Source organism: Natrix helvetica (genome assembly GCF_964273705.1).
Source record: "Natrix helvetica genome assembly, chromosome: Z".
Classification (NCBI taxonomy): Eukaryota; Metazoa; Chordata; class Lepidosauria; order Squamata; family Natricidae; genus Natrix; species Natrix helvetica.
The window spans coordinates 75,585,354-75,608,543 of NC_138554.1; the positions used below are offsets into that span (position 1 = coordinate 75,585,354).

At 41.3% G+C, this 23,190-nt stretch overlaps 1 protein-coding gene across 6 annotated transcripts in view; it reads left to right on the top strand.

The window, feature by feature from the left end:
- Nucleotides 1-8,997, top strand: part of DPY19L1 (dpy-19 like C-mannosyltransferase 1) — a 115,620-nt gene extending 106,623 nt beyond the window's left edge. For 4 of the 6 annotated variants that reach the window (XM_081971261.1, XM_081971262.1, XM_081971263.1 and 1 more), the window contains 2 exons: nt 5,216-5,341; nt 7,212-8,997. In XM_081971261.1, coding sequence (XP_081827387.1) covers nt 5,216-5,341; nt 7,212-7,368 — 283 coding nt within the window. In that variant the 3' untranslated portion in view covers nt 7,369-8,997. Of the gene's footprint in view, nt 1-2,745; nt 2,852-3,232; nt 3,334-5,215; nt 5,342-7,211 lie in introns of those variants that run through there. The other 2 variants (XM_081971264.1, XM_081971265.1) reach the window with 2 other exon arrangements.
- The last annotated feature ends 14,193 nt before the right edge of the window (nt 8,998-23,190 follow it).

The window sequence follows — 23,190 nt, forward strand, 5'->3', positions numbered from 1 at the left end:
ATTGTACACCATGAAGATATTAACAACTCTAGTTTACATCTGATAATTTTGCCTGATCTTGATTGCCATGATTTAATTAGCAATTTCTTCAAAAGTAATTTGAAGATTGGTAGAAAAAAAAAGGACAATGGACAACTTTCTAAAAGTTCTATTCATTTCTACGTAGGTTCTATGGGCAGCTTTATATTGCTTTTTTCAAACAACTGATTTTGACATAAAAGATATGCTTCCCTTCCGTTTGAAGCTAAATCTCGCCTACCTCAATACATTTAAATGTAATAAGTACTACTGTCTGGGTCCAAAAGAATGTGATAATGTACAGCAAATCTTATATAGGAATTCATCCAATCAATATTTTATAAATACTTTTAATAAAGTTTTTTAGCAATAACCCTTAGACTTAGAATAGGACGAGACCTTGGAGGTGTTCTAGTCCAACCCCCACTCAAGCAGAAGAACCTATACCAGTGATGGCAAACCTAAGGCCCGCGTGCCACAGGTGGCACGCAGAGCCATTTGTCAGGGCACGCAAGGCACTGCCCTGTTAGATGGCCAGCGTGCATGCGCACGCTGGCCAGCTGAGTTCACCCTTTTTAAAGCCATTTTTCGCACTCCCCAGGCTTCAGAGGTTTTACAGGAGCCTGGGGAGGATGAAAAAATCCTTCCCCCCCCCGAGGCCCTCCGGAGGCTTCATGAGCTTCCCTGACGTCTCCGGAGCGCAAAAAACCAGCCCTACGGGCAAACCGGAAGTTCAGGAATGGACTTCCGGTTTGCTCGGAGGGTCATTTTGACTGCCCCGGAGGCTTCAGGGAAGCCTCTTGAAGGTCCTTGATGCCTTCGGAGCGCTTAAAATGACCCTTCGAGCAAACCGGAAATGACTTCCAGTTTGCTTGGAGGGTCGTTTTGAGCACTCCGAAGGCTTCAGGGAAGCCTCTTGATGGTCTTTCAAGCCTTCGGAGCGCTTAAAACGACTCTCCAAGCAAACCGGAAGTGACTTCTGGTTTGCTTGGAGAGTCATTTTGAGCCCTCCGGAGGCTTCAGGGAAGCCTCTTGAAAGTCCCTGATGCCCTCGGAGTGCTTAAAATGACCCTCCGAGCAAACCGGAAGTGACTTCCGGTTTGCTCGGAGGGTCGTTTCGAACCCTCTGAAGGCTTCAGGGAAGCCTCTTGAAGGTCCCTGAAGCCTTCGGAGCGCTTAAAACGACCCTCCGAGCAAACCGGAAGTCACTTCCTGTTTGCTCGGAGGGTCATTTTTAACTGCTTTGGACCTTCAGGGAAGTCTCCTGAAGGTCCCTGAAGCCTCCGGAAGGCTTCCGGGGGCGGGGGAGGCTGTTTTCACCCTTCCCATGCTCTGGAGCCTGGGGAGGGCAAAAAAAGCATGCAAAAATGGGGAGGTCACGCCTTTTGTGCACGCATGCACACTGGGGGTCGCGCATTGCATTATGGGTGCGGCACGCCTGCACACGACCCCCCTGCGCTCCCCCCACTTATGGCACGCGAGCCAAAAAAGGTTCACCATCGCTGATCTATACCATTTCAGACAAGTGATTGTCTAGTCTCTTCTTAAAGAGCTCCAATGATAGAGCACCCACAATTTCTGCAGGCAAGCTGTTTCACTGGTTAATTGTCCTCACTATTAGGAAGTTTCTCCTTAATTCCAGGTTGTTTCTGTCTTTGATTAATTTCCAACCATTGTTTCTTGTCCTGCACTCCAGTGCTTTGGAGAATAATTTGATCCTCTGTGCTTTGTGGCAGCCCCTCAAGCCCCTGGAATACTGCTATCATGTCACCCCTAATTCTTCTGTTCTTTAGATTAGCCAAAACCATAACCACCTGTTCTTCATATGCTTTAGTCTCTAGGCCTTTGATCGTTTTACTTGTTCTTCTTTGAATTTTTTCTAAAGTCTCAACATCTTCTTTGTAATATAGTGACCAAATTGGTTGCAGTATTCCAGGTGTGTCTTACTAGGGTTTTATAAAATGGTACTAGTACTTCACGTGATCTTGATTCTGCACCCTCTGTTTATAGACACCAGGATTGCATTAGCTTTTTAGGCTGCTGCTACTGCACACTGCCGGCTCATATTCAAGTGATTATCCACTAGGACTCCAAGGTCCCTCTCACAGTTACTGTTTTTGAACCAGGTCTTGTCTAATCTGTATTTATACCTTTGATTTTTCCTGCCTAAATATAATACTTTGCTTTTCTACACGTGGATAGGGCCCATTGTTCAAGTTTGTCAAGATCTTTTCGGAACCTGAGCTTGTCTTCTGGGGTATTGGCTATTCCTGCCAGTTTATATCATCTGCAAATTTGATGAGTTCCCCTTCTATTCCCTCATCTAAGTTATTTATGAAGATATTGAAAAGTACTGGACCTAAGAAGGAGCCTTGTGGTACCCCACTACTTACTTCTCTCCATGTGGATGTAGTACCATTAAGGACTACTCGTTGAGTATGGTTTGTCAGCCAGCTACAAATTCATCTGGTGGTTATATTGTCCATTCCATATTTTTCTAGCTTACCAAGAAGTAGATTGTGGTCTACTTTGTCAAATGCCTTACTGAAATCTAAGTATACTATGTTCACAGGCATTTTGCTGGTCTACTAATTTAGTGACTTTATCAAAGAATGAAATAAAATTGGGTTGGCATGATCTGTTTTTTAAAAACCCATGCTGACTACTAGTTATAACTTTATTTGCTTCTAGTTGTTCGCAGATCTGTTTTTTTATTATCTTTTCCAGGAACTTCCCAGTTATTGATGTTAGACTGATTGGTCTATATTTCCTGAGTCTGTTTTTTCCCCTTTCTTGAAGATGGGAACCACATCAGCCCTTTTCCAATCTTCAGGTACTTCCCCTGTGCTCCAGGATTTTTGAAAGATATGGTACAATGGTTCTAAAATAACATCTGCCAGCTCCTACAGAACTCTGGGATGTAATCTATCAGGTCCCAGTTATTTATATTCATCTAAGTCAGATAGATGAATAGTGTGTGCACAGCAGTGTAGAAAGCAAAGGGAAGACTACTACCCTATATATTTTCCAGGAAAATAATGTGGCAAAACCTAACAATGGCCCCGAGTACGGGCGCCCCTTAAATGGGGCAGGGGTGCGAAGACTCTCTCAGTCTGCTAGAAGCATGATATACCCAAAACTATGAAGGCTTCAAAACCTAAGGGAATGGACAAAACTCAGCAGCACTTTTTCATGCAACTATTGACAAAAATAGGATTGCCAACATGATCGCCAACGTCCGATGATGGATATGGCAGAAGAGGAGGAGGAGGAGGAGGAAGAGGGGGAGGGGGAGGAGGAGGAGGAGGAGGAGGAGAAGAAGAAGAAGCAGAAGCAGAAGAAGAAGAAGAAGAAGAAGAAGAAGAAGAAGAAGAAGAAGAAGAAGAAGAAGAAGAAGAAGAAGAAGAAGATCATCAGATAGGTGTTTTCTTACCATTTTCTTGTTTATTTTTTTATTTCTGGTTCATCTTTTACAGTTGTTTTTTTGATATGTTGGACTATAATTTCTTTTTACGTGAAGACTGATGCAAAGAATCAGTTAAGCAGCTCTTCTTTCTCCCTGCTGCCTGTTACCTCCTTGCCATCTTCTCTCTATAATGGACCTACTGTTTCCTTGATATTTTTCTTGTTATTAATATGTTGAAAGAAATGTTTTTTATTATCTTTGACTTTTGTAGCAAGCCTTAGTTTATTCTGAGCCTTTGCTTTCTTAACTTAATCTTTGCATATTCTGATTATCTGCCTTAGTTATGTGTCCATCTTTCCATTTTTTGTGTTTGCCCCTTGAATACTATTTGACAGGGGGAAAAGATGAAGATGTAACTACCTAATGTCATCTGTGGTAATATCAAGCCCTTTGTCACATACGGTTTTTCCAACTGTATTTTGCTTATTCTACCTTTCCTGACCAGTCTCCACTAGGTTCTTTTTTGATATGGAGTTCAATCTCAGAAGATTTGTGACAGACCTTCTTTGAGACCAAAATTTTAGACCACTCTTCTTCACTTAAAGACGACTAGGACCAAGTTCCTCACTGTTTGCATATTGCAGTTAGTCCTACTTTATTTTTTAAAATATACTCTTACACTATTTTTTGTTGGTCCTTAGCTTTTCTTTAGTTGTCCATTGATGTTCATGAAAACAGTTTTACTTAGGTTGTAATTAGCTGACTCATATCTCTTATGGAAGCGCTTTACATATATTGGTCTTCCATTATATACTAGCCTTGCATTCCTAGCTGCAACCCAACTATGTAGCAATCAATTTCCAGCAGGAAACATCAAAACTTCAGTGAACTTAAAAACTTCATTATATAGTTTGTTTACCCTGCCCACAAAATTGGAGAGGCAGGTATGTTACAAGTCCCCTCACTTAAGAAGGTCTATTTAGTGGAACCAAGAAGAAGGTATTTTTCTGTGCAATCTCCAACCCAGTGAAACATCACAAAAACCCAGTGGAACATCATAAAATTGTCCCCTTACCCCTGATAATCTTTCAAAAGGCCTGAAAACATGGTTTTGCCAGCAAGTTTGGGGATCCCAGGGTGGCAGAGAGCCCATTGTGCTCATTGTTGCCGGGTGGGTGGTAAGGGTTTATTGGGTTTTGTATTTGGGGTTTTACTTCTGTAACCTTCCTGGAGTCACTGTAAATTAGGCCATCATATACATTTTAATGAAAATAATTTTTTCAAGGAGACCTCATATGCAAGTTGTATCCTTGTATGATCTTTTGCCCAAGGATTACTGTCATTCCTTAAATCACTTCAGAGACGCTTGAACCTAAGCCTTTTGTTTTGCCATTAAACCATGGAAACTGCTCCATATACCACCTGGTTGATCTCAGGTATATCTCCCAGCATGTATTGATTATATTTCACAATTCAAAAGATCTTTCGTAGATCCATAACTCTTCCATATTAATTCATATATGACCACTTGCAGAATTTCATTTACAGACTATTAAATTATTATGTTCAGTATCCATTTTGTAGCAAAATATTATACACTAATATATTTCCTAATTTCTTAGTTTCCCTAGTATTAATTTTATTTATCTCCTTTATAATTTAATAGATATCTAGGTTTGTTTTACACAAATGAGAAGGCGTTTTGTTCTATAAAAATGAATGCAAGAATAAATTATCTAGGCTACATCTTCTATCACCTCTTTAATTGTAATATTTTGCTTTTCTGAAAAGGGCAAGAACAAAAATCGTTTATTCCATGTATAGCCGAAAACCTGCAAAAGAAGTTAAAAGAGAACTATTAAAGATGGGAGTAAATTACTACATTTTAGAAGATTCTTGGTGCCTGAGACGAACTAAGTAAGTATTCAGTAATACAACTGTAATTGTTTTCCTCAAATATTCAACAAGCAGAATGTTGCTCTCTAACACATATTAGGAAAGTTTTGAGATTCCTTTTAACATCACCCATTTCATGAAACGATGTGTTCTGTAACACAAATTATATATATATATATATATATATATATATATATATATATATATATATATATATATATATATATATGTGTGTGTGTGTGTGTGTGTGTGTGTGTGTGTGTGTGTGTGTGTGTGTGTGTGTGTTTCTACTGATAAATAAATAAAGGGAGACTAGTATAGATCTATTTCGAGCTAATTAGCTCTCATTAGCTAGCCATACCCTTACTGGGATTCGAACACAATATAACACACACATAGATAGATAGATAGATAGATAGATAGATAGATAGATAGATAGATAGATAGATAGATAGATAGATAGATAGATAGATAGATAGATAGATAGATAGATAGATGATAGATAGATGATAGATAGATAGATAGAGAGAGAGAGAGAGAGAGAGAGAGAGAGAGAGAGAGAGATAAATTGATTATTTTTAAACAAACAAAAACGAACAAAAAACATAAAACACATACAACTTTCCTCCATTTCATATAGCGTGTCGTTTGGTTACAAGATTTTGTGCTTCCTTCCCATGGCCACCACTTGCAATTATATATCGAATCACAAATTGTTCATTAGATAAATATTACATTATTATTAAATGTCAATTTTTCAACTGTAATTATTATTCCTTAATTTTAAACAAGATATTCTGAATATTGAATCCATACATACAAAATCATTTTGCATCAATAGTTCAATGGTCTCCTCTTTCTATGCTGGTGCTTTAAACCACGAGAGCTATTTTTATAATGTATCTTTATCTTAGTTATGTATTAAAATTCAGATAAATTATTCCACTAGTTTAAAATACACTTCAGAACAATGATTTAAATTAAAAGGATTTTATAATCTTGTGGGAAATGTGATTTTATGCTTTTACTATGCTGCTTTTATTTTAAATATTAAGATAAGTTTGGTCACTATGAGGTTTTCAAAATATGAAATTTCAGAAAATTTTACTATGTTTCCTTGTGGAAATGGATTGGCTGCAATTTTAACTGATAGGGTAATTGTTCTTGACTTTCTTGTAACCTACTGTTAAGCTTGGTCATAAAATGTGGTAATAAATAATAAATCAATTTCTCTATCCATCTATCTACTTGTAGTTCAGCAGACCTGTCATTCTGGTTGCTTTCTGGAATACAAAATAATTCTACATTAGTAACATTTTTGAATTTTAATATAAGAAAGAAAAGCTTCCCATCATCCCCTTCTCTACCTAAAATAGCCTCTAGACAATAATGCAGGAGGGTTTTGTTAAACTGAGGCCTATGGCATAATGGGAAGCTACTGTGAGAATCATTATATATGACTTTGATCTAACAGAACTGACTTATAAAAGGTAAGTTTTTTGCTCACTTCTGAATACATTTTTCTGTGCTCTATCCACAATGTTCACTACAGTCTCAGAAGCCATATTCAGGGCTTCTATATTCACATTGCATCTCTCTTATTGTATCTACATGTTAAGAGGAGCAAGTCTGAAATGAGAACAACATTCTATATGTAAACTCCATATAATTTAGAACACAAGTTATATAGAGGTCTAAAATGTGTGTAGGCCTACATATATAAAACAGTGCATGGGCACTGGCTAAAAGGGAGTGAATTCAGTCCCAGTCTTCTAATAACTGAGATGTGAAGCCTGAGGTGGCTCTATTGATCTGCATTAAAATAATACATAATTCTTTCACTGCAAGATATGTGTTTTTGTTTGCTCATAATATTTATAAATATTTTTAGGCCTGGTTGCAGTATGCCAGAAATTTGGGACATAGAAGATCTTACCAATGCTGGGAAAATTCCTTTATGCAATCTCATGTGCAAAGATTCCAGGCCATACTTCAGGACAGTATTCAACAATAATATATTCAAAATATTGGAAGTTACCAGAGAATGATTCTTTAATACCGTATCACTTTTGGCAGTATATGTTTCAAACCAGCATTTTTTAAAAATCTACTTGAATTCCATTTAAAAATAAAAAGAATTTGTCTCATTTGTTTAAAATTACCTATGCAAATGTTTATTGCATTTCAACTCTTCTTAATAAATACTGATCCTAAGAAAGAGAGCAAAAATATTTGTAGAAAATAATAACCAAACTCAATGAAATTGTGCAGGTAATGATTCCTAGAAAGAGTGCTGCAATTTTAAACCCTGAACAAATAAGAGTTGACAAAACCCTAGTTTTCTCACATATAGTCATCATTATATTGCTAATTCAATTTTCTTTTCATGCTTCTCCTTTTCAAATAAGCATAGTTTTGTGAAAAGGATGGTTTCCATGATCCTGTATTAGAATAAATTGCTGTTTACTTTATTAAAACTGAAAATGTTCACTTATTACAACTTGCTTATTTGTTCTGCTTTAAAATTCTTAGTATCTTAAAATTTGCATTGAGCCAAATGATATATAACAAGACTTCTAGATTCTTGTTTATCAAAGCTGAGAAAGCATTATAGTGTATGTGATTAATCCTGTCATTTTTCTTTCTTTTCTTTCTTTTTTCTTTCTTTTTTCTTTTGGTAGAATATTACATCTAAACCAGAATTCCTGGTTGTTGTTTTTAACAAGCCAAATTTAGAACCCAACATTTATTCTTGGCTTGCTTATTGTCTTGAATCCAATATTCCAAGGAATCCTTTTCTGAATAGGTTCTTAAACACTTTCACTGGTAACAGAAATAGTTGAGAAGTAAACCACCCCAATGTATATAGAAAGAGTATTTATGCTTCTTCAATAGTTACTAAAATAGGGCTGCTGAAATTCATGTACATTTATCCGAATTTTTCTACTATTGACCTGCTATGATGAACAAAATAAAGTTGTTGCATGTGTTAATTTTTTAAAAACAGACATTTCCCAGGAAAATTGTACTATTTTGCCTTAATGCAATAAAGAATCGTCATTAATCCTTGTAGAAAATTTAACGTAATAGGAAATAACATTTATTCTCTAAGAAATAAATTGTAACCACTTTGTAAAATGCGGTGTAAAACAATTATACTTTTGTGTTATTCCATTATACACCTTAGAGTTACTTTATACAATATAAATTCCAATACTACAGCAAATGTTAGGTAAGTTAAAACCGCATTCTTAGGCTCATTTTTATAAAACCCTTTTAAAACTTCAAAAATATTGTAGTCATTTCTGATTAACTGTAGAGATGATACATAGTTCCAAAGCTTGGTCGCAATTTATTTTTTTGTCTGGTACTATAGACCATGATTGTATACATTCTGTGTATGTTTAAAACTGTTGAAAAATCTTACAAGTTGTTTAACTAAGAATGTTAATGTAGTTCCCTACCCCCCATGACAAAGTACAAAAGGGTTAGTTCAAAATGTAAAGACATTTATTTCCTATTGAGGATTGAATCGTAAACTAAGATCCATTCAAAAAGCAGGAAATTGGAGACATTATTTTGTACTTAGATTATATTGTAGAATAGAAACAACTGTACTTTTATGGATTTTATGCCAATTGTTGATGTTCACTTTCAAATAAAAGTTGTGTTCATAATTGTGTTTACGTAAAAATTATTTCATAAATAGCTATTATATTATTTTCCAGAAAATCATTGAAAAGACGCTTCCTTAATGACGGATCTTGGGATCCCGAGAGGTAGCATGCAAAGAAGAGACTTCTTAAGGGTTTTTTACAGGGGCTTTTAAACCAAATTTTAAGGGGGGGGTTGATTCGGATGGCTCAGACAGGCTTGGGGGGGGAGTCTGCCAGGGCACAGGCCAGCGCTAACTAATGGGCGCGGATTGGGAGGGCTAGGAAGGGTTGGGATTCCGGGGGAGACATTAAGCCATTCCATTGGGGGGTTCACCATCTCTACTGTTTGTGGGAGAGGCAGATATGGTAGGGGCCGAGGGCCAAATGATGTTCGGAGGACCCGGGTTTGCTGTTTAAGAGCAATCACGCGTTCCGACCCTCATCGCCCTTCTTGCACCCCCGGGTGCCCGGGATTACAGGACCCTGGTCTCCGGCTGGTGTCACTTAACGCCAGGTCTGTGGTACATAAGGCTCCCCTCATTTACGACCTCATACAAGAGGGTAGAGCGGACCTGGCGTGCATTACGGAGACCTGGTTGGGCCATGAGGGGGGGGTGCCCCTTAGCGAACTATGCCCACCAGGCTTCCGGGCGTTTCACCAGCTGAGAGCCCAGGGCTGGGGCGAGGGGGGGGTAGCGGTGGTTATTGTGGAAAGTCTCAGACCTCATGAGGTCACTGTGCCTCAGATAGACGGGTGTGAGTCCCTCTTTGTGAAGTGGGGCCTTGGAGCTCAGGTGGGCCTTTTTGTTACATACCTGTCTCCCTGCTATGTTTCATCGGCCCTGCCGGAGCTGCTGAATGTATTAGCTGGATTGGCGGTTGATTTCCCCAGGCTCATGATCCTGGGGGATTTCAATCTGCCTTCCATTGGCGAGACATCCGAGTCAGCTCGGGAGTTCATGGCTTCCATGACAGCTATGGACCTAACTCAGTTAATTCAAGACCCCACCCATAATGGGGGACACACGCTCGACCTGATTTTTGTCTCTGGGCAGTGGATGAATGATCTAGATTTAGGGGATATTTCTATTCAACCCTTGTCATGGTCTGATCATTTCCTCATCAGGCTTGACTTCCATACTGCTACCCCTCGCCGCAGGGAGGCGGAACCGACTAGATGGTTCCGCCCCAGGCACCTGATGGACCCCGAAAGGTTCCTGATGGAGCTTGGGACTTTTCCTGAATCCCTTGTTCACAGCTCAACCGAAGCCCTAGTGGAAGCCTAGGATAGGGCTGCCACTGGGGCTTTGGATTGTGTGGTGCCTTTGCGGCCTCTGACCCGGTGTCGATCCCAGATGGCTCCCTGGTTTACCGAGGAGCTCCGGGAGATGAAAGACGCCTAGAGAGTGGCTGGAGGGCCAGCCGGTCCGAATCTAATCGAACACTAGTAGGAATTCATATTTTATCTGCAGGATAAAATCGCTCAGATCCGGACAGGCTTGGACTCTGACTGGGTAGATTCAGTTGAGCTGACGGGGATGAATCTTGAGGAGACAATCTGGGATGGGTTTGACCCTGTGACCCCCGAAGGCATGGACAGGATTATGGGGAGACTCAGTGCTGCCACTTGTGTGCTGGACCCGTGTCCCTCTTGGTTAGTTTCGGCTTCCCGGGAGGTGACACGAGGCTGGCTCCAGGCGATTTCCAATGCTTCATTGAGAGAGGGGTTCTTTTCCACCGCCTTGAAGGAGGCGGTGGTGAGGCCCCTCCTTAAGAAGCCTTCCCTGGACCCAGCCTCTTTAGCCAACTACCGTCCAGTCTCTAACCTTCGCTTTGTAGCAAAGGCTGTCAAGAGTGTGGTAGCACGTCAGCTTCCCCAGTACCTGGATGAAGCTGTCTACCTGGATCCGTTTCAGTCAGGTTTCAGGCCCGGGTACAGCACGGAGACGGCATTGGTCGCGTTGGTCAATGATCTTTGGCGGGCCCGGAACAGGGGCTGCTCCTCTGTCCTGCTCCTATTAGACCTCTCGGCGGCTTTTGATACCATCGACCATGGTATCCTACTCCGACGATGGGGGGTTGGGAGTGGGGGGCACTGTTTTACGGTGGTTCTCCTCCTACCTATCGAATCGGTCGCAGTTTGTGTTGACTGGAGAGCAGAGATCGACCCCCAGGCGCGTCACTTGTGGGGTGCCCCAGGGGTCGGTTCTCTCACCCCTACTGTTCAACATATATATGAAACCGCTGGGCGAGATCATCCGTGGTTTTGGGGTACGGTATCATCAATATGCTGATGATACCCAACTTTTCATCTCTACCCCAAACCACCCAAACGATGCCCTCGATGTGATGTCCCGATGCCTGGAGCGTGTGCGGATCTGGATGGGGAAGAACAGGCTCAAGCTCAATCCCTCCAAGACTGGCTGTGGTTTCCATCATCCCGATTTGTGCATCTTGTTCCATATTTGACGATAGGGGGAGAAATTTTAGCCCCCTCAGGGAGGGCCCGCAATCTGGGAGTCCTCCTGGATACGCGGCTTAGTTTAGAAGAACATCTGATGGCCGTGACCAGGGGAGCCTTTTACCAGGTTTGCCTAGTACGTCAGTTGCGCCCCTTCCTGGATCGGGATGCTCTGTGCACAGTCACTCATGCCCTCGTCCTTTCTCGCCTGGACTACTGCAACGCTCTCTACATGGGGCTGCCCTTGAAGAGCACCCGGAGGCTTCAGCTGGTCCAGAATGCGGCTGCGCGGGTTATCATGGGGGTACCTAGGTGCTCCCATGTTACACCCCTTTTAGGCGGCCTGCACTGGTTACCGGTTGTCTTCCGGGTGCGATTCAAGGTATTAATTATGACCTTTAAAGCGCTCCATGGCTTAGGCCCAGGGTACCTGCGAGACCACCTACTGCCACCAATAGCCTCCCACCGTCCAGTATGATCCCACAGAATTGGCCTCCTCAGGGTGCCGTTGGCCAAACAGTGTTGGCTGGCGACCCCCAGGGGGAGAGCCTTCTCTGTGGGAGCGCCTTCCCTCTGGAATGAGCTGCTCCCGGAGCTTCGCATAATCCCTGACCTCCGGTCCTTCCGACGCGCCCTAAAAAGTTGGCTTTTCCAGCAAGCCGCCCTGGCCTGTTAATTTTATTTAATTTTTAAAATGTGAGTGTTATATACATTGGATTTGTTTTTTGGACTGTTTCTAATTTCCTTTTAACTTTTGTACTATGTGTTTTTTAATGCTGTACGCCGCCCTGAGTCCTTGGGAGAAGGGCGGCATATAAATCTAATAAATCCAATCCAAATCCAAATCCAAAAACAAGTTTAATCTATTTTTATCTGAAGTTGCTCACTAAAATGTATTGTACTTACTAGTACAATACATTTTATTAGAGAAAAGGAGAAAATTCTGGTAACTATATACAGTTGGTATTGCTGATTTATGAATCATATTTAATTATTCCATTGAAAGCAATTACAGCAAATATGGCTGTTCTTTTAGAAAATAAACATTTTGAAGAAGCTTGATGGATTTTCTATTTTGAGAATTTGCTAAAAAAATTAACTGTAGGAATATACATTCTAGAAGAGAAGATTGCTAATTTGATTTAATTTAAAACAATAGTCTTAAATGAAAGTTGAATTACCTTTCAAGAACAATTTTAGAATGTTTTAAGAGTATGACGGTAACTCAGTGCTCTGTCTTACTAATGTAAAAAACAAAAATATACTCATTGTACCTAAAGCAGTAAAACAAAATATTACAAATTCTGTACTGTTTTAAATTCCTATCAATAGAGTTAGTTCACCCTGCTTATGTCAGCAGTTAAGCATACAAAAGAATAGGTGAATTCAGAACTGAAGCAACCTAAACTAATTCAATTCATTTCTACTGTCAATGTGACAAATGCTTCTATTGGCTAAAATATCCACAAAATATTTTCTTTAAAATAAAATTGATGGACCTTATAATTTTTTAATATATATTATTATACATACAACTGAGAGTGACATTGTAGGGCAGCATACACTTTCTCAAATAATAGCATGTTTTAGTAGCACAATTTTTTTATATTGGATATTACAGTATCCAATAGTAACTTGGCATAGAATTGTTCTAAGGTGGACATTTTAGCTATATTTGTCCTATTATCAAAGGTAAACTAATGTTCACAATTTAAAATTATGAAAAAACTGCAATGGCTACATAGTGTACACTACAGGTAGTCTTCGAGTTACAACCATAATTGACAGTTACAACTCAAAATTTATGTTGCTAAATGAAAAATTTGTTAAGTGAGTTTTATCCCATTTTATGACTTTACTTGCCACAGTTGTTAAATGAATCACTGCATTTTTTAAAGTTAGTAAATGGTTGTTAAGTGAATGGATTCACAAAAACTGATCACATGACTCCAGGATACTGCCACCAACATAAATATGAACAAATTGCCAAGCATCTGAATTTTGAACATTTGATCATGGGGATGTTGCAGTGGTTGTAAGTATGAAAAATGGTCAAAAGTCACTTTTTCAGTGTCATTGTAACTTTCAACGGTCACTAAATATATATAATAGATGGAGATGTGATATGAAGAGATTTCCTTTGAATGATATGATATTGATTACTCTGGGTAGGGAAGGCTATATTGCAGCCAGCATGCCAGAAGAGGTAGTGAAAATCTGGCATACCGGATAGGACCGATAGTAAAAATGGTGGCTTGGCCACGCCCCCAAGCCTGTTCTCCCATCAGAAGCTTTTTAAAAATAGTTTTTCCCCTGCCAGTTCAGGCATGGGGGGAAAAAAGCTTTAAAAAGTAAGAGAGGGAGGGAGGGAGGGAGGAAGAAGGAAGGCAACTCACTTTTCTGCTGGGAGATTCAGCAAAGGAGGAAAACAAATGCTGTCTCTTTAAATCGGAACTGAGCATGCTTGGCTGTGGAATTCTGGGAGTTGAAGTCCACAAGCTGCAAACTTTAGAGTCCTGCTTTAAATTGAAAAGCTGCTCAGGTTTGCAAAGTGACATTCAGCAGTTATTGGGGGGGGGGGTTGCTTCCCACACAGGGAAGGGAGAAAGAAGGAAGGAAGGAAAAGAAAGAAAGAAAAAGAAAGAAAAACAGCACAGCAATTTAGGGTTAGAAGACTACTCAGAGGTCACCTAGTACAACCCCCTGCTGCAGCAGGAAACCTTACATTGTCTGAATTATTTTGGTGCCTCTAACAGAAAGGAAAATTGCCAGAAAGGAGTTTACTAGGACAGGACTGCCATGCAGAGGAAGGCAGAGATAGTCTTTGACTTATGACCACAATTGAACCCAAAGTTTGGTTGCTAAGCAAGAGCATTGTTAAGTGAGCTTCATCACATTTTACCCAATCCATGACATCTGTTGAGTGACATCTAGTTGGCCACACCCACCCAGCCACATGACCACCAAGCCATGCCCACAAAATAGGCCACATCCACAGAATAGGTAGTAAAAAGTTTTGAAACCCACCCCTGATATATTGCAACATATTGTTTGCCATCTTGCCAGTTGTGAGATATGCACACTAATACACTGCTGATTCTATTCAAGTGAAGAGCTTGAACTGTATCTGCAATTCTTTTGCTTCAATCATAGATAGAAATCATCTTTCTTCTACCAAATTAATAAATAACCCTCCAATACTGGATCAAGGGTCAACATAAACCTTTGTCTTAAAAATGAAAGCTTGAAAGATCAAGACATAAATACCATGTTCCCTGACAATTAAACCCAGTCTTATTTTCTTTTTGACTTGATAATAAGCATTCAGGCTTATTTTCAGGGAAGTCTTATTTTTTTTAAGTGCAGGAGGTGAACCCGGAGGTTGACAGGAGTGGGAGTGCAGCTACCGCTGACCCTGCCCTCTGTCCCACTGTCTGCTTGCATAGCAGCTGCAACAGGCCAAGTTTTTGCATGCTCTGGTCACCACACACCCTGCCTGCTGGGCCAGTTGCTACTGGGACACTTCTCGGCTGCGGCAGGCGCCATGCTGGCCACCAAGCATCTGCCCATGCTGCTGGCCTCATGGGGGCTCTTTGCTCTCCTGGCAGGGTGGGTGGAGGCTAGGGCATGCTGAGAGCTTGGCCCCAATAGAGGCCACGGGCAAGCAGACAGTAGGATGGAGAGGGTGGAGCCAGTGATAGCTGCCCATACACTTTTCATCAGAGAGAGATGAAGCTTCATCTGCTTACAAAGGGAACGCTTTGAAACGGAGCTAATTGCCCCATTTCAAACTGTCCCCTCTGCAAGCACACAAATTTTGAGTCATTTCTTTATCTGGGCAAAAAATGTTTGGTCGCCTATGGGGAACTTGGGAATAGAGTAAATTACTCCGTTCTGAAGCACCCCATAGGCGACCACATGAAGCTTTGAGTCTCCGTCATTTCCCCATCTGGACAAAAATTGTTTGGTCGCCTTTGGGGTGCTTTGGGGCAGAGCGATTTGCTCCATTTCCAAGCACCCCATAGGCAACAAAACACTTTTGCCCAGATGAAGAAATGAAAGAGACTGAAAGCTTTGTGTGCTTGCAAAGGAGACCATTTGAAACGGAATGATTAGAGGTGATCCCAATGCACCACCCACTCTGTTCCACCATCTCTCGGCTGCCCTGCTGCCATGCCGACCAAATGCCCACATGGGGCATCAGGATTACCTGCCTCCTCCATCCCCCATGTCTGCCTGCTGCCAATGCCATTGTCACTGCGCAAGCCTCTTACGAGGCTCCCATGAGTCAGGCAGCCGTGTAGCATGTGCAGATCACCTGTTTTCCCCTCTGCCTGTGCCTCCACACTTGGACTTAACAGTATTTGTGCTGTGCCAAGGGGCCTGCGGGCTGACACTGTCGGCCCCCAGGTGCTAGCCGCCTCTCGTGCTGACCACACTGATTCCCCTGGGCTTAGTTTTGGGGTAGGGCTTATATTAGGACCACCACAAAAAATCAGGCTAGGACTTGTATTCAGGGTGGGTCTTATTTTAAAAACATTGAGGAACGCAACAGAAAATGAAGCAAAGGTGGATTTATACATTTTAGTTAGTTCCACTGGTTTCTCAGAAAATGCTAAAACTGTGTTTTAGTGATTGTACAGTAGACTTACAAGTCAAGTTCTGGATAGTTTTCAGGTTCTTCAATGATTTCTGATAATAGGCTTCATACATCAAATCCAATTGCAGGAAAATGTAAATATTATCTTGAAGCTATGTGCTTAATAGGAAATTATCTTTTTAACTACATTGGCTTGGTTTGATTGTCACTGTTGATCATTGTCAAGAGATAACCATGCTGATATTTTTGAAAATTCTAAGAAATGATATCTGAAATCACTTAAGCAACTTGTGTTAGGAATGTCCACCTAAAATAGGGGTATGTCCAGTGGTAGGATTCAAATAATTTAACAACTATTTCTTTGCCTTAATGACTGCTGGATAGGCGTGGCTGGGTGGGCATAGCCAACTCGATGTCACATCAAAGGGCACCCTGCCTGGCCTCCTTGCCCCTCTCCTCCCAGCCACTCTTCGCCTTGTTTTGCATGTTGTGGTGAGAGAGGAAGCTTTTTCAAAGTCATCTTCCCCTTGATACTAGCCAATAAGATGAGATTTTGCTATGAGAAGACCTGATATACATTTCCAAATATTGTTTATCACTATTCTCTTGGTAAGACTGAATGGAGAGATTAATAAAGAATAGCAGTGTTGGAAGGGATCTTGGAAGTTTTCTAGTCCAACCTCTGCTCAAGCATGAGACCCTATACTATTATGGATAAATTACTTTTTAAAAGTCTCCAGTGATGGTATACCAACAACTTCTGAAGGCATCCCATTCCTCTGGTTAATAGTTCTCACTGTCAGGAAAGTTCTTTCTACTCCTGGGTTGGATCTGTTTGGTAAGTTTCCATCTCACAGTTACTTCCAGTTGAGACAGATACAACCTATTCTATAACTTTGCATTTGTTTTTTTTTTTCTTGCCTAAGCATAAAATCTTACTTTACCCCTCCATTAAATTGCATTTTTGGTGAGAAATGATGTTCTACAGTGGCATTCAGTTTACAGCAATGATTTTTGCAAAATGCACTAAAGCTTGAAGAATACATCTCTGCTTATACTGATAAAGATTATTCTTTTTTAACATTAAAGCATAAGATCAAGCAAATATTTCCACTCCATTGTAAATGAAAACACATTTGAAAAGCATTTTCAAAGCACTCAGTTAGTGGATGTGTTACCATTCTTTCTCTTCTCTTTTAATTAAATCTGCTTCCCCCCCCCCTCTTGGGCCTTATTGCAATATTCAAAAAGTTCACAGATCCTTCACAAAGAACCACTTCTAATTTGACTGGAATACATTGTTTTCATTCTCAGTTTTTCTAGTTACAGAACTTCCCTTCTCCTTCACTCATCATTTCTCCCTTTAATGATGTTTGTATATACTTTCAAGAAAAGGAAGTATTTAATTTTGGAGCTGCTCGAACGATGGCAGCCTTCTCCATCCAAGCCCAGCTGCATTCCCTGAACAGCGATCCCAGCACCAGAAGCCACCACCACCACCTCACCAGCTAGCCTGCCAGCCTAGCCCGAGCCCACCAGGTGCTCCTGACCAGTTTTCTGGGGTATACGCATGGCTCCCCCTCAGCCCACATCTCATGCCCTGCCCAGATTCTCCACAGCTGCTGAGCCTTGCCTGCCAGTGGGCAGAGGACGACCAGGGAGCACTAGGCTATGCTGCCCGTACTGCCATCTACCAGCTGCCCCTCCCTCACCCGCCGGCCTAAGCACTTCAGCCAAGCATGGGCTGCTGCAGTAAGCAGAATGATGTGAGGCCCACAGGCTGGAAAGTAATGCTTATGGCAGGGAAAAAAGATCTGCTTTGGGCTTGCTGTACTCAGTTGAAGGGTTGCCTTGATAGAAAGAGATACAGCAAGCCTTTTGGACCCTGTTCTGGGCTGCTGCCTACTCACTCTCCCCTCTGTTGGGTGTTGCATCCAGCTCACGACAAGGGGGACATGCTGTTCCCAGGCAGCCCGGTAGTGGATGGGCAAGCAGGCAGCCCTTGACGGAGACAGTTTTTTCACGCCTCCCGGAGACCCTGTGGGAACCAAAGCAGGTGGCTGAGCCTCACTGTGTCCCCTCTCCAAGGCAACCCATCAACAAGCCCAGAGTGGATCTTCCTTCCCTGCCATTAACCTTACCTTCCAGCCCATGAGGGCTGCATCATTCTGCTCACCACAGTGGCCCTCGTGTGGCCGAAGCATTTGGGTGGGTGGGCGGGCAAGGGAGGGGCATCTGGCAGAGGGGCAATGTGGGCAGCATAGCCTCATGCTCCATGGTTGCCCATCCCCCACCCTCTGGCAGCCAAAGCCCAGCAGCTGTGTAGAATCTGGACAGAGGTGAAATGCAGGCTGGGGGCAGCCGAGCAGCAACAGCTCAGGCCTGACTCACTTTCTACTCTGACACCAGCTGCAGGAAGAAGGTAAGATCACAGGACAAAGAAACAGATGGTTGTGGGTGAAGAAGCAGGGAGAGTGAGTAAGGGGCCTCTGAAGGAGGGGAAACAAGCCAGAGGTAAGCGAGCTGATACAATGAAGGGTGAGACTGGGATGGAAACTTGTGGGAGCAGGCGAGATGGTGGTGGGGAGGTGTCCCTTTAGAAAGGCAGGAACTGGTGTGACCCGAGGCAAAGGGCAAGCAGGCGGTATGTGGGTGGAAGGATGATGAGAGCCAGGCCTGAATGGCAGCCAAGCCTTGTCGTGTCTACCCCAAGGCAGCCCTTTGGCTGAGTGCCTTACCTTTGCAGGCAGAGCAGGAGAAACACAGAGATCAGCTAGGTGTCAGCATTCCTGAAAACCCCAACTTCAATGAAATTCCAAGACAGGCATTTTCTCAAAGTTCCCATTTATTAGAGTAGGTATACAGACACATCTGGGAAAACCCGAATCTGAGATTTCCGGACTTTCCTTCAGTAACTCAAAAGTCCAAACCCATCTCCTGCACCCATCAGTCCATCACCTTGTCCAATCCCAATCCATCCCAACTCGAGACATCATTCCAACCAGTCCTCCAGATGCAGGAATATCCTGATCTTGTCGAAAAGAAGAATGCTATTTTATCTAACTACATCCCCCCTACTAAATCCCCCCTCCTACTTTCCCAGGCACAAGAATGTGGCAGCATGAAAGCATCTGGTGTTAATATGGCTTTCAAAGCTAACACTGGGCTGTTTGGCCGGCAAGTGGGTGAAGTGCAGAGATCAGCTGGGCTGTGTGTCCGGGGAGCAAGCGAGCGAAGGAGCCAAGGAGCAGTTGGGCGCGTGTGTGACTCTAGCCACTGGTCAAGGCAAGTGAGGCAAGAAAAGGGAGGGTGGAGCAGGGCAGAGTGGAGCCAGCCAGTAATGCAATCAGTTGGTTTTCTGAACTGCACAAAAACTTAACAACTGGTTTGCCCTAACCGGTCCAAACCAGCTGAATCCCACCTCTTGGTTTGCCTTCTCCAATAGGGATGAGCAGCTCTTGTAAAATTGTTCTATGTGTAGGGAGCGATGGGATTTTAATTTTCTCACCACTACGACCCCCAATTCTGTCATTAAGAGTTTAACCTGTATTAGGATTGCTGTTTTCAAACATTTTCCCCATATCACCAAAGTACATTTTACAAAGTACAAATTACAAAAACTTTATTTTTCATTTCCACTGCCCAAATTCATGGCAAATTGAACCTGGAGAGATTCCAGGAGCTACAAGATACAGGTTCAGGGTCATATTATTAATATAAACTTGCTAATTAATATAGAACTCCAAGAACTGTTTCTAAATGTAAACAGCTTTCGGTGACTTTGTTATTTTGAGCTAAAATTGGTGGATGGGGCACTATGTATGTTCTACAATTTCTAGATCTAACCAGAGTTCTAAATCCAAATATATCTAATTAGATTACCTAATTTGATTTTTAGGAGTCAACTCAAGATATGCTCAGAACCAAGTCCTGAACAGAAGTGAAAACCAATGACTTAAGGACCAAATTTCTTTATTCGCAAAAATATAATAGGAAGAGTTATAAACAAAAATTTTAAAGTGATTTTGTCTTTGTGGCAGCAGCAGTAGAAATATAGGCAAAGCATTTTTCTTTTTCTAGTTTTTCCATTGAAAGGAGGGAGCAGAAGCACACAGTAAAAGAATCAATGATACTTTGTTGGTTTAAGCAAGTTAATATATAGTTATTAGCAATCATTCAAATGCAATTAAATAAGCTAATAAATCGGTTTATTGTAATCTTTTTTTTCCTATTCAAAAGTAAATGGGAGGAGGACCCAACGTCATGATGATACAGACGTGCGGTCTTGTGCTCTGAGACCGCAGCTGATATTTTTGCCACTGGGTGGTCAAATCGGACCTAAACTGTCCCGCAGAGGCGGTAAACAGGAAGAATACGTCTTGCTGATCTCAGGGACATCACAAAGTCCCTGATCGATGCAAGAGAAGTTTTTCAAGCCAGCGACAAAAAGTCCAGCCACCAGGCTGATGAAGTCAGGGCGGCTCTGAAATGGAAGGATGCAGAAAGAGAAAGTGCTTCCAGCTGGTGATGAATTTTTACCGTTTTAAAAGAGACTGCCTATAAAAAACTTAAAGTTAATTTAAATTTGAGAACAGGTTTCCTGTGGTGACATCATCATGCTTGGAGTTGAGGAACGGGAGCTCTCCTGACCTCTAACTCTAACTTCTTCGTTTGGGCTCATTTTTGAGCGCTGTGGATCCTGGAGGGACCAACAGATTAAGGGGGAAACTCTGAAGACACTGGGGTTATAAGGCAAATCCTCCCAGCAGTAGGAGAAACCCACTAAATGGACAAGGAACTATCCTGCCACTTCGTCAGGACCGGAGCAATGGCGACCGCATAAGAAGGAAGCAGAGAGAGAAAGCAGTTGAAATCGAGACATCTGTTACTATTATTGACAACCCAAAGAAGAGGAGAACAACTCGTAACTGGCAGAGAGGGTGAGCTGGAAAGAAGGAGGCTCTGGGAAGGAGATCTTTCAGATTTTTGCCGAAAAGCTGTGAAAGAAGAATTACTGAGTTGGAATTGACGGTGTAAATAACTTGAACTAAATTGGCCAGAGGGAGAACGAAAACCCGGCATGGACAACAGGAGTAGGACATAGTAACTGCTGAGAAGATGTGTAAAGCACAGAAGGATTGTTTAACATTTGGGTTGGTTGTTGACTTGTTGACTTTTTTCTTCTTGCTCTTTTGGAACGATTAGAGGGCTTCGTTACTCACCCCCCCTCTATTTTCCTTTGTCGCTGGACTTGTTGCATTAACTGATTGACACTAACAGTGATACTGAACAGAGGGTGACACCAAGTGGATCAAAAATTTGAACCCTGCGATCTGACGCAAGAAACCTTAACGGTGACATAAGCTGATATATATGCATAGAGAGAAACTTATTTCTAGAATTGAATACCTATATAATTGATACAATTGAGAGACATCTATTTGTATAAGATAACAGTGTGATATATAACTCTAGGATATATGATAATTAAGGATCAAAATGGAATGGAATAATACATAAGAATGTGTAGATATTGAAATGTGATATTAAGGAAGGTTAATTATTGCTAAATATTGAGATATATAATTATTGATAATATTGATATTGCTGATAAAGTAGAAGTAAAGTAGAACTTATATGCAATTGTGGACAAGGATAAATAGGGGGATAAGAATGGCAACTTCAGGAAAGTTAGTTAAAAAAACCACATTCAATATGATCTCGGTAACACCCCCCTCCTCAAATCAAAGATCAATTGAGAGCGCATTGGGGCTGGAGAAAGGCAGGAACAACGGGACCACCACCAACAATGCAGAGTATGCAATTGATGCTCCACATGATACAAGAGACACTGATGAAAAACCAAGAAGTGATGGCTACAAATCATGAAGAGACAGGGAGGAATCATGAAGAAATGAAAAATGAAATGGGAGAATTGAAAGGAAATATTAAAACTGTGGATGACAAAATTGAAAAGATACAGAATGCCTTAGCAATCAACGAACAGAAAATCCAGAACACTGAAACAAAAATAGAAAAAAAAGATCAGAAGATGGAAAAAATGGAGCTGGAATATAGACAAGTTAATAAAGAACTAGATTTATCAATAATTCGACTTGAAAATGAAAGAGCTGCATTCTATTTAAGATTCCAAAACATACCGGAAGAGAAGGAGGAAGACCTGAAAGGAAAAATGAATGGAATCTTCACTGAAATTTTACAGAGAAAAGAACAAGAGTTGAGAGGGGATATTGATGAAGCTTACCGTGTGCATACTAATTATGCCAGAAGACATGGGCTCCCGAGAGAAGTCCATGTAAGATTTGCCCAAAAAACAACTAAAGGTGAAGTATACAAAAAAACCAGAGAAGGGACGATTACATACCAGGGAAAAGAGTTGATCACGCTTAAACAGATTCCACGGAGAATTCGTGAACGACGTAGACAATACCAATTTTTAACAAATCAGTTAAATAAAAACAGAATAATGTACAGATGGTTGGTACCAGAAGGGATACTGGTGTCTTGGCAAGGAAAAAGGTATAAGATAGAGAATATAGAAGAAGCGCAGGAATTCTATGAGAAATACTGCACAGGGGAAGAAGAACAAGGAAGTAAAGAGGACCTAGAAAGTAGAAGTCAAGAGGAAGAAACATCAGAAGACAAGGAAAGAAACAGGAAAGAAGAACAGAGGCAAGAAAGAGAGAGAGCAGAAAAGGAGGGCGCGAGAGGGAAAAGTCAGATACAAACTAGAAGCAACAAAAATACCCCACCTAAAGATGGACCAGGAAATAATAATTATTTCTACAAACTTGAATGGACTGAACGCACCAAAAAAAAGAGTGCAGTTGTTTAACAAACTTAAGAAACTGAAGGTAGATATAATCTGCATACAGGAAGTGCATATTAAAAGGGAGCATAAGAATTTACTGGAAAACAAAAAACTAGGGAAATTATACACAGCACTAGCAGAAAAAAAAAGAGGGAGAGCAACCTATATAAAGGAAAAAATAAATTCCAAAGAAGTCTACTCTTATTATTATTTATTTATTTCTTTGGATTTCTAAACCGCCCCCTCTCCCAAAAAGGGACTACTCTGATGAAGAAGGCAGGATACTAATGATTGAATTAGAGACAACAGAAAAACCGATAT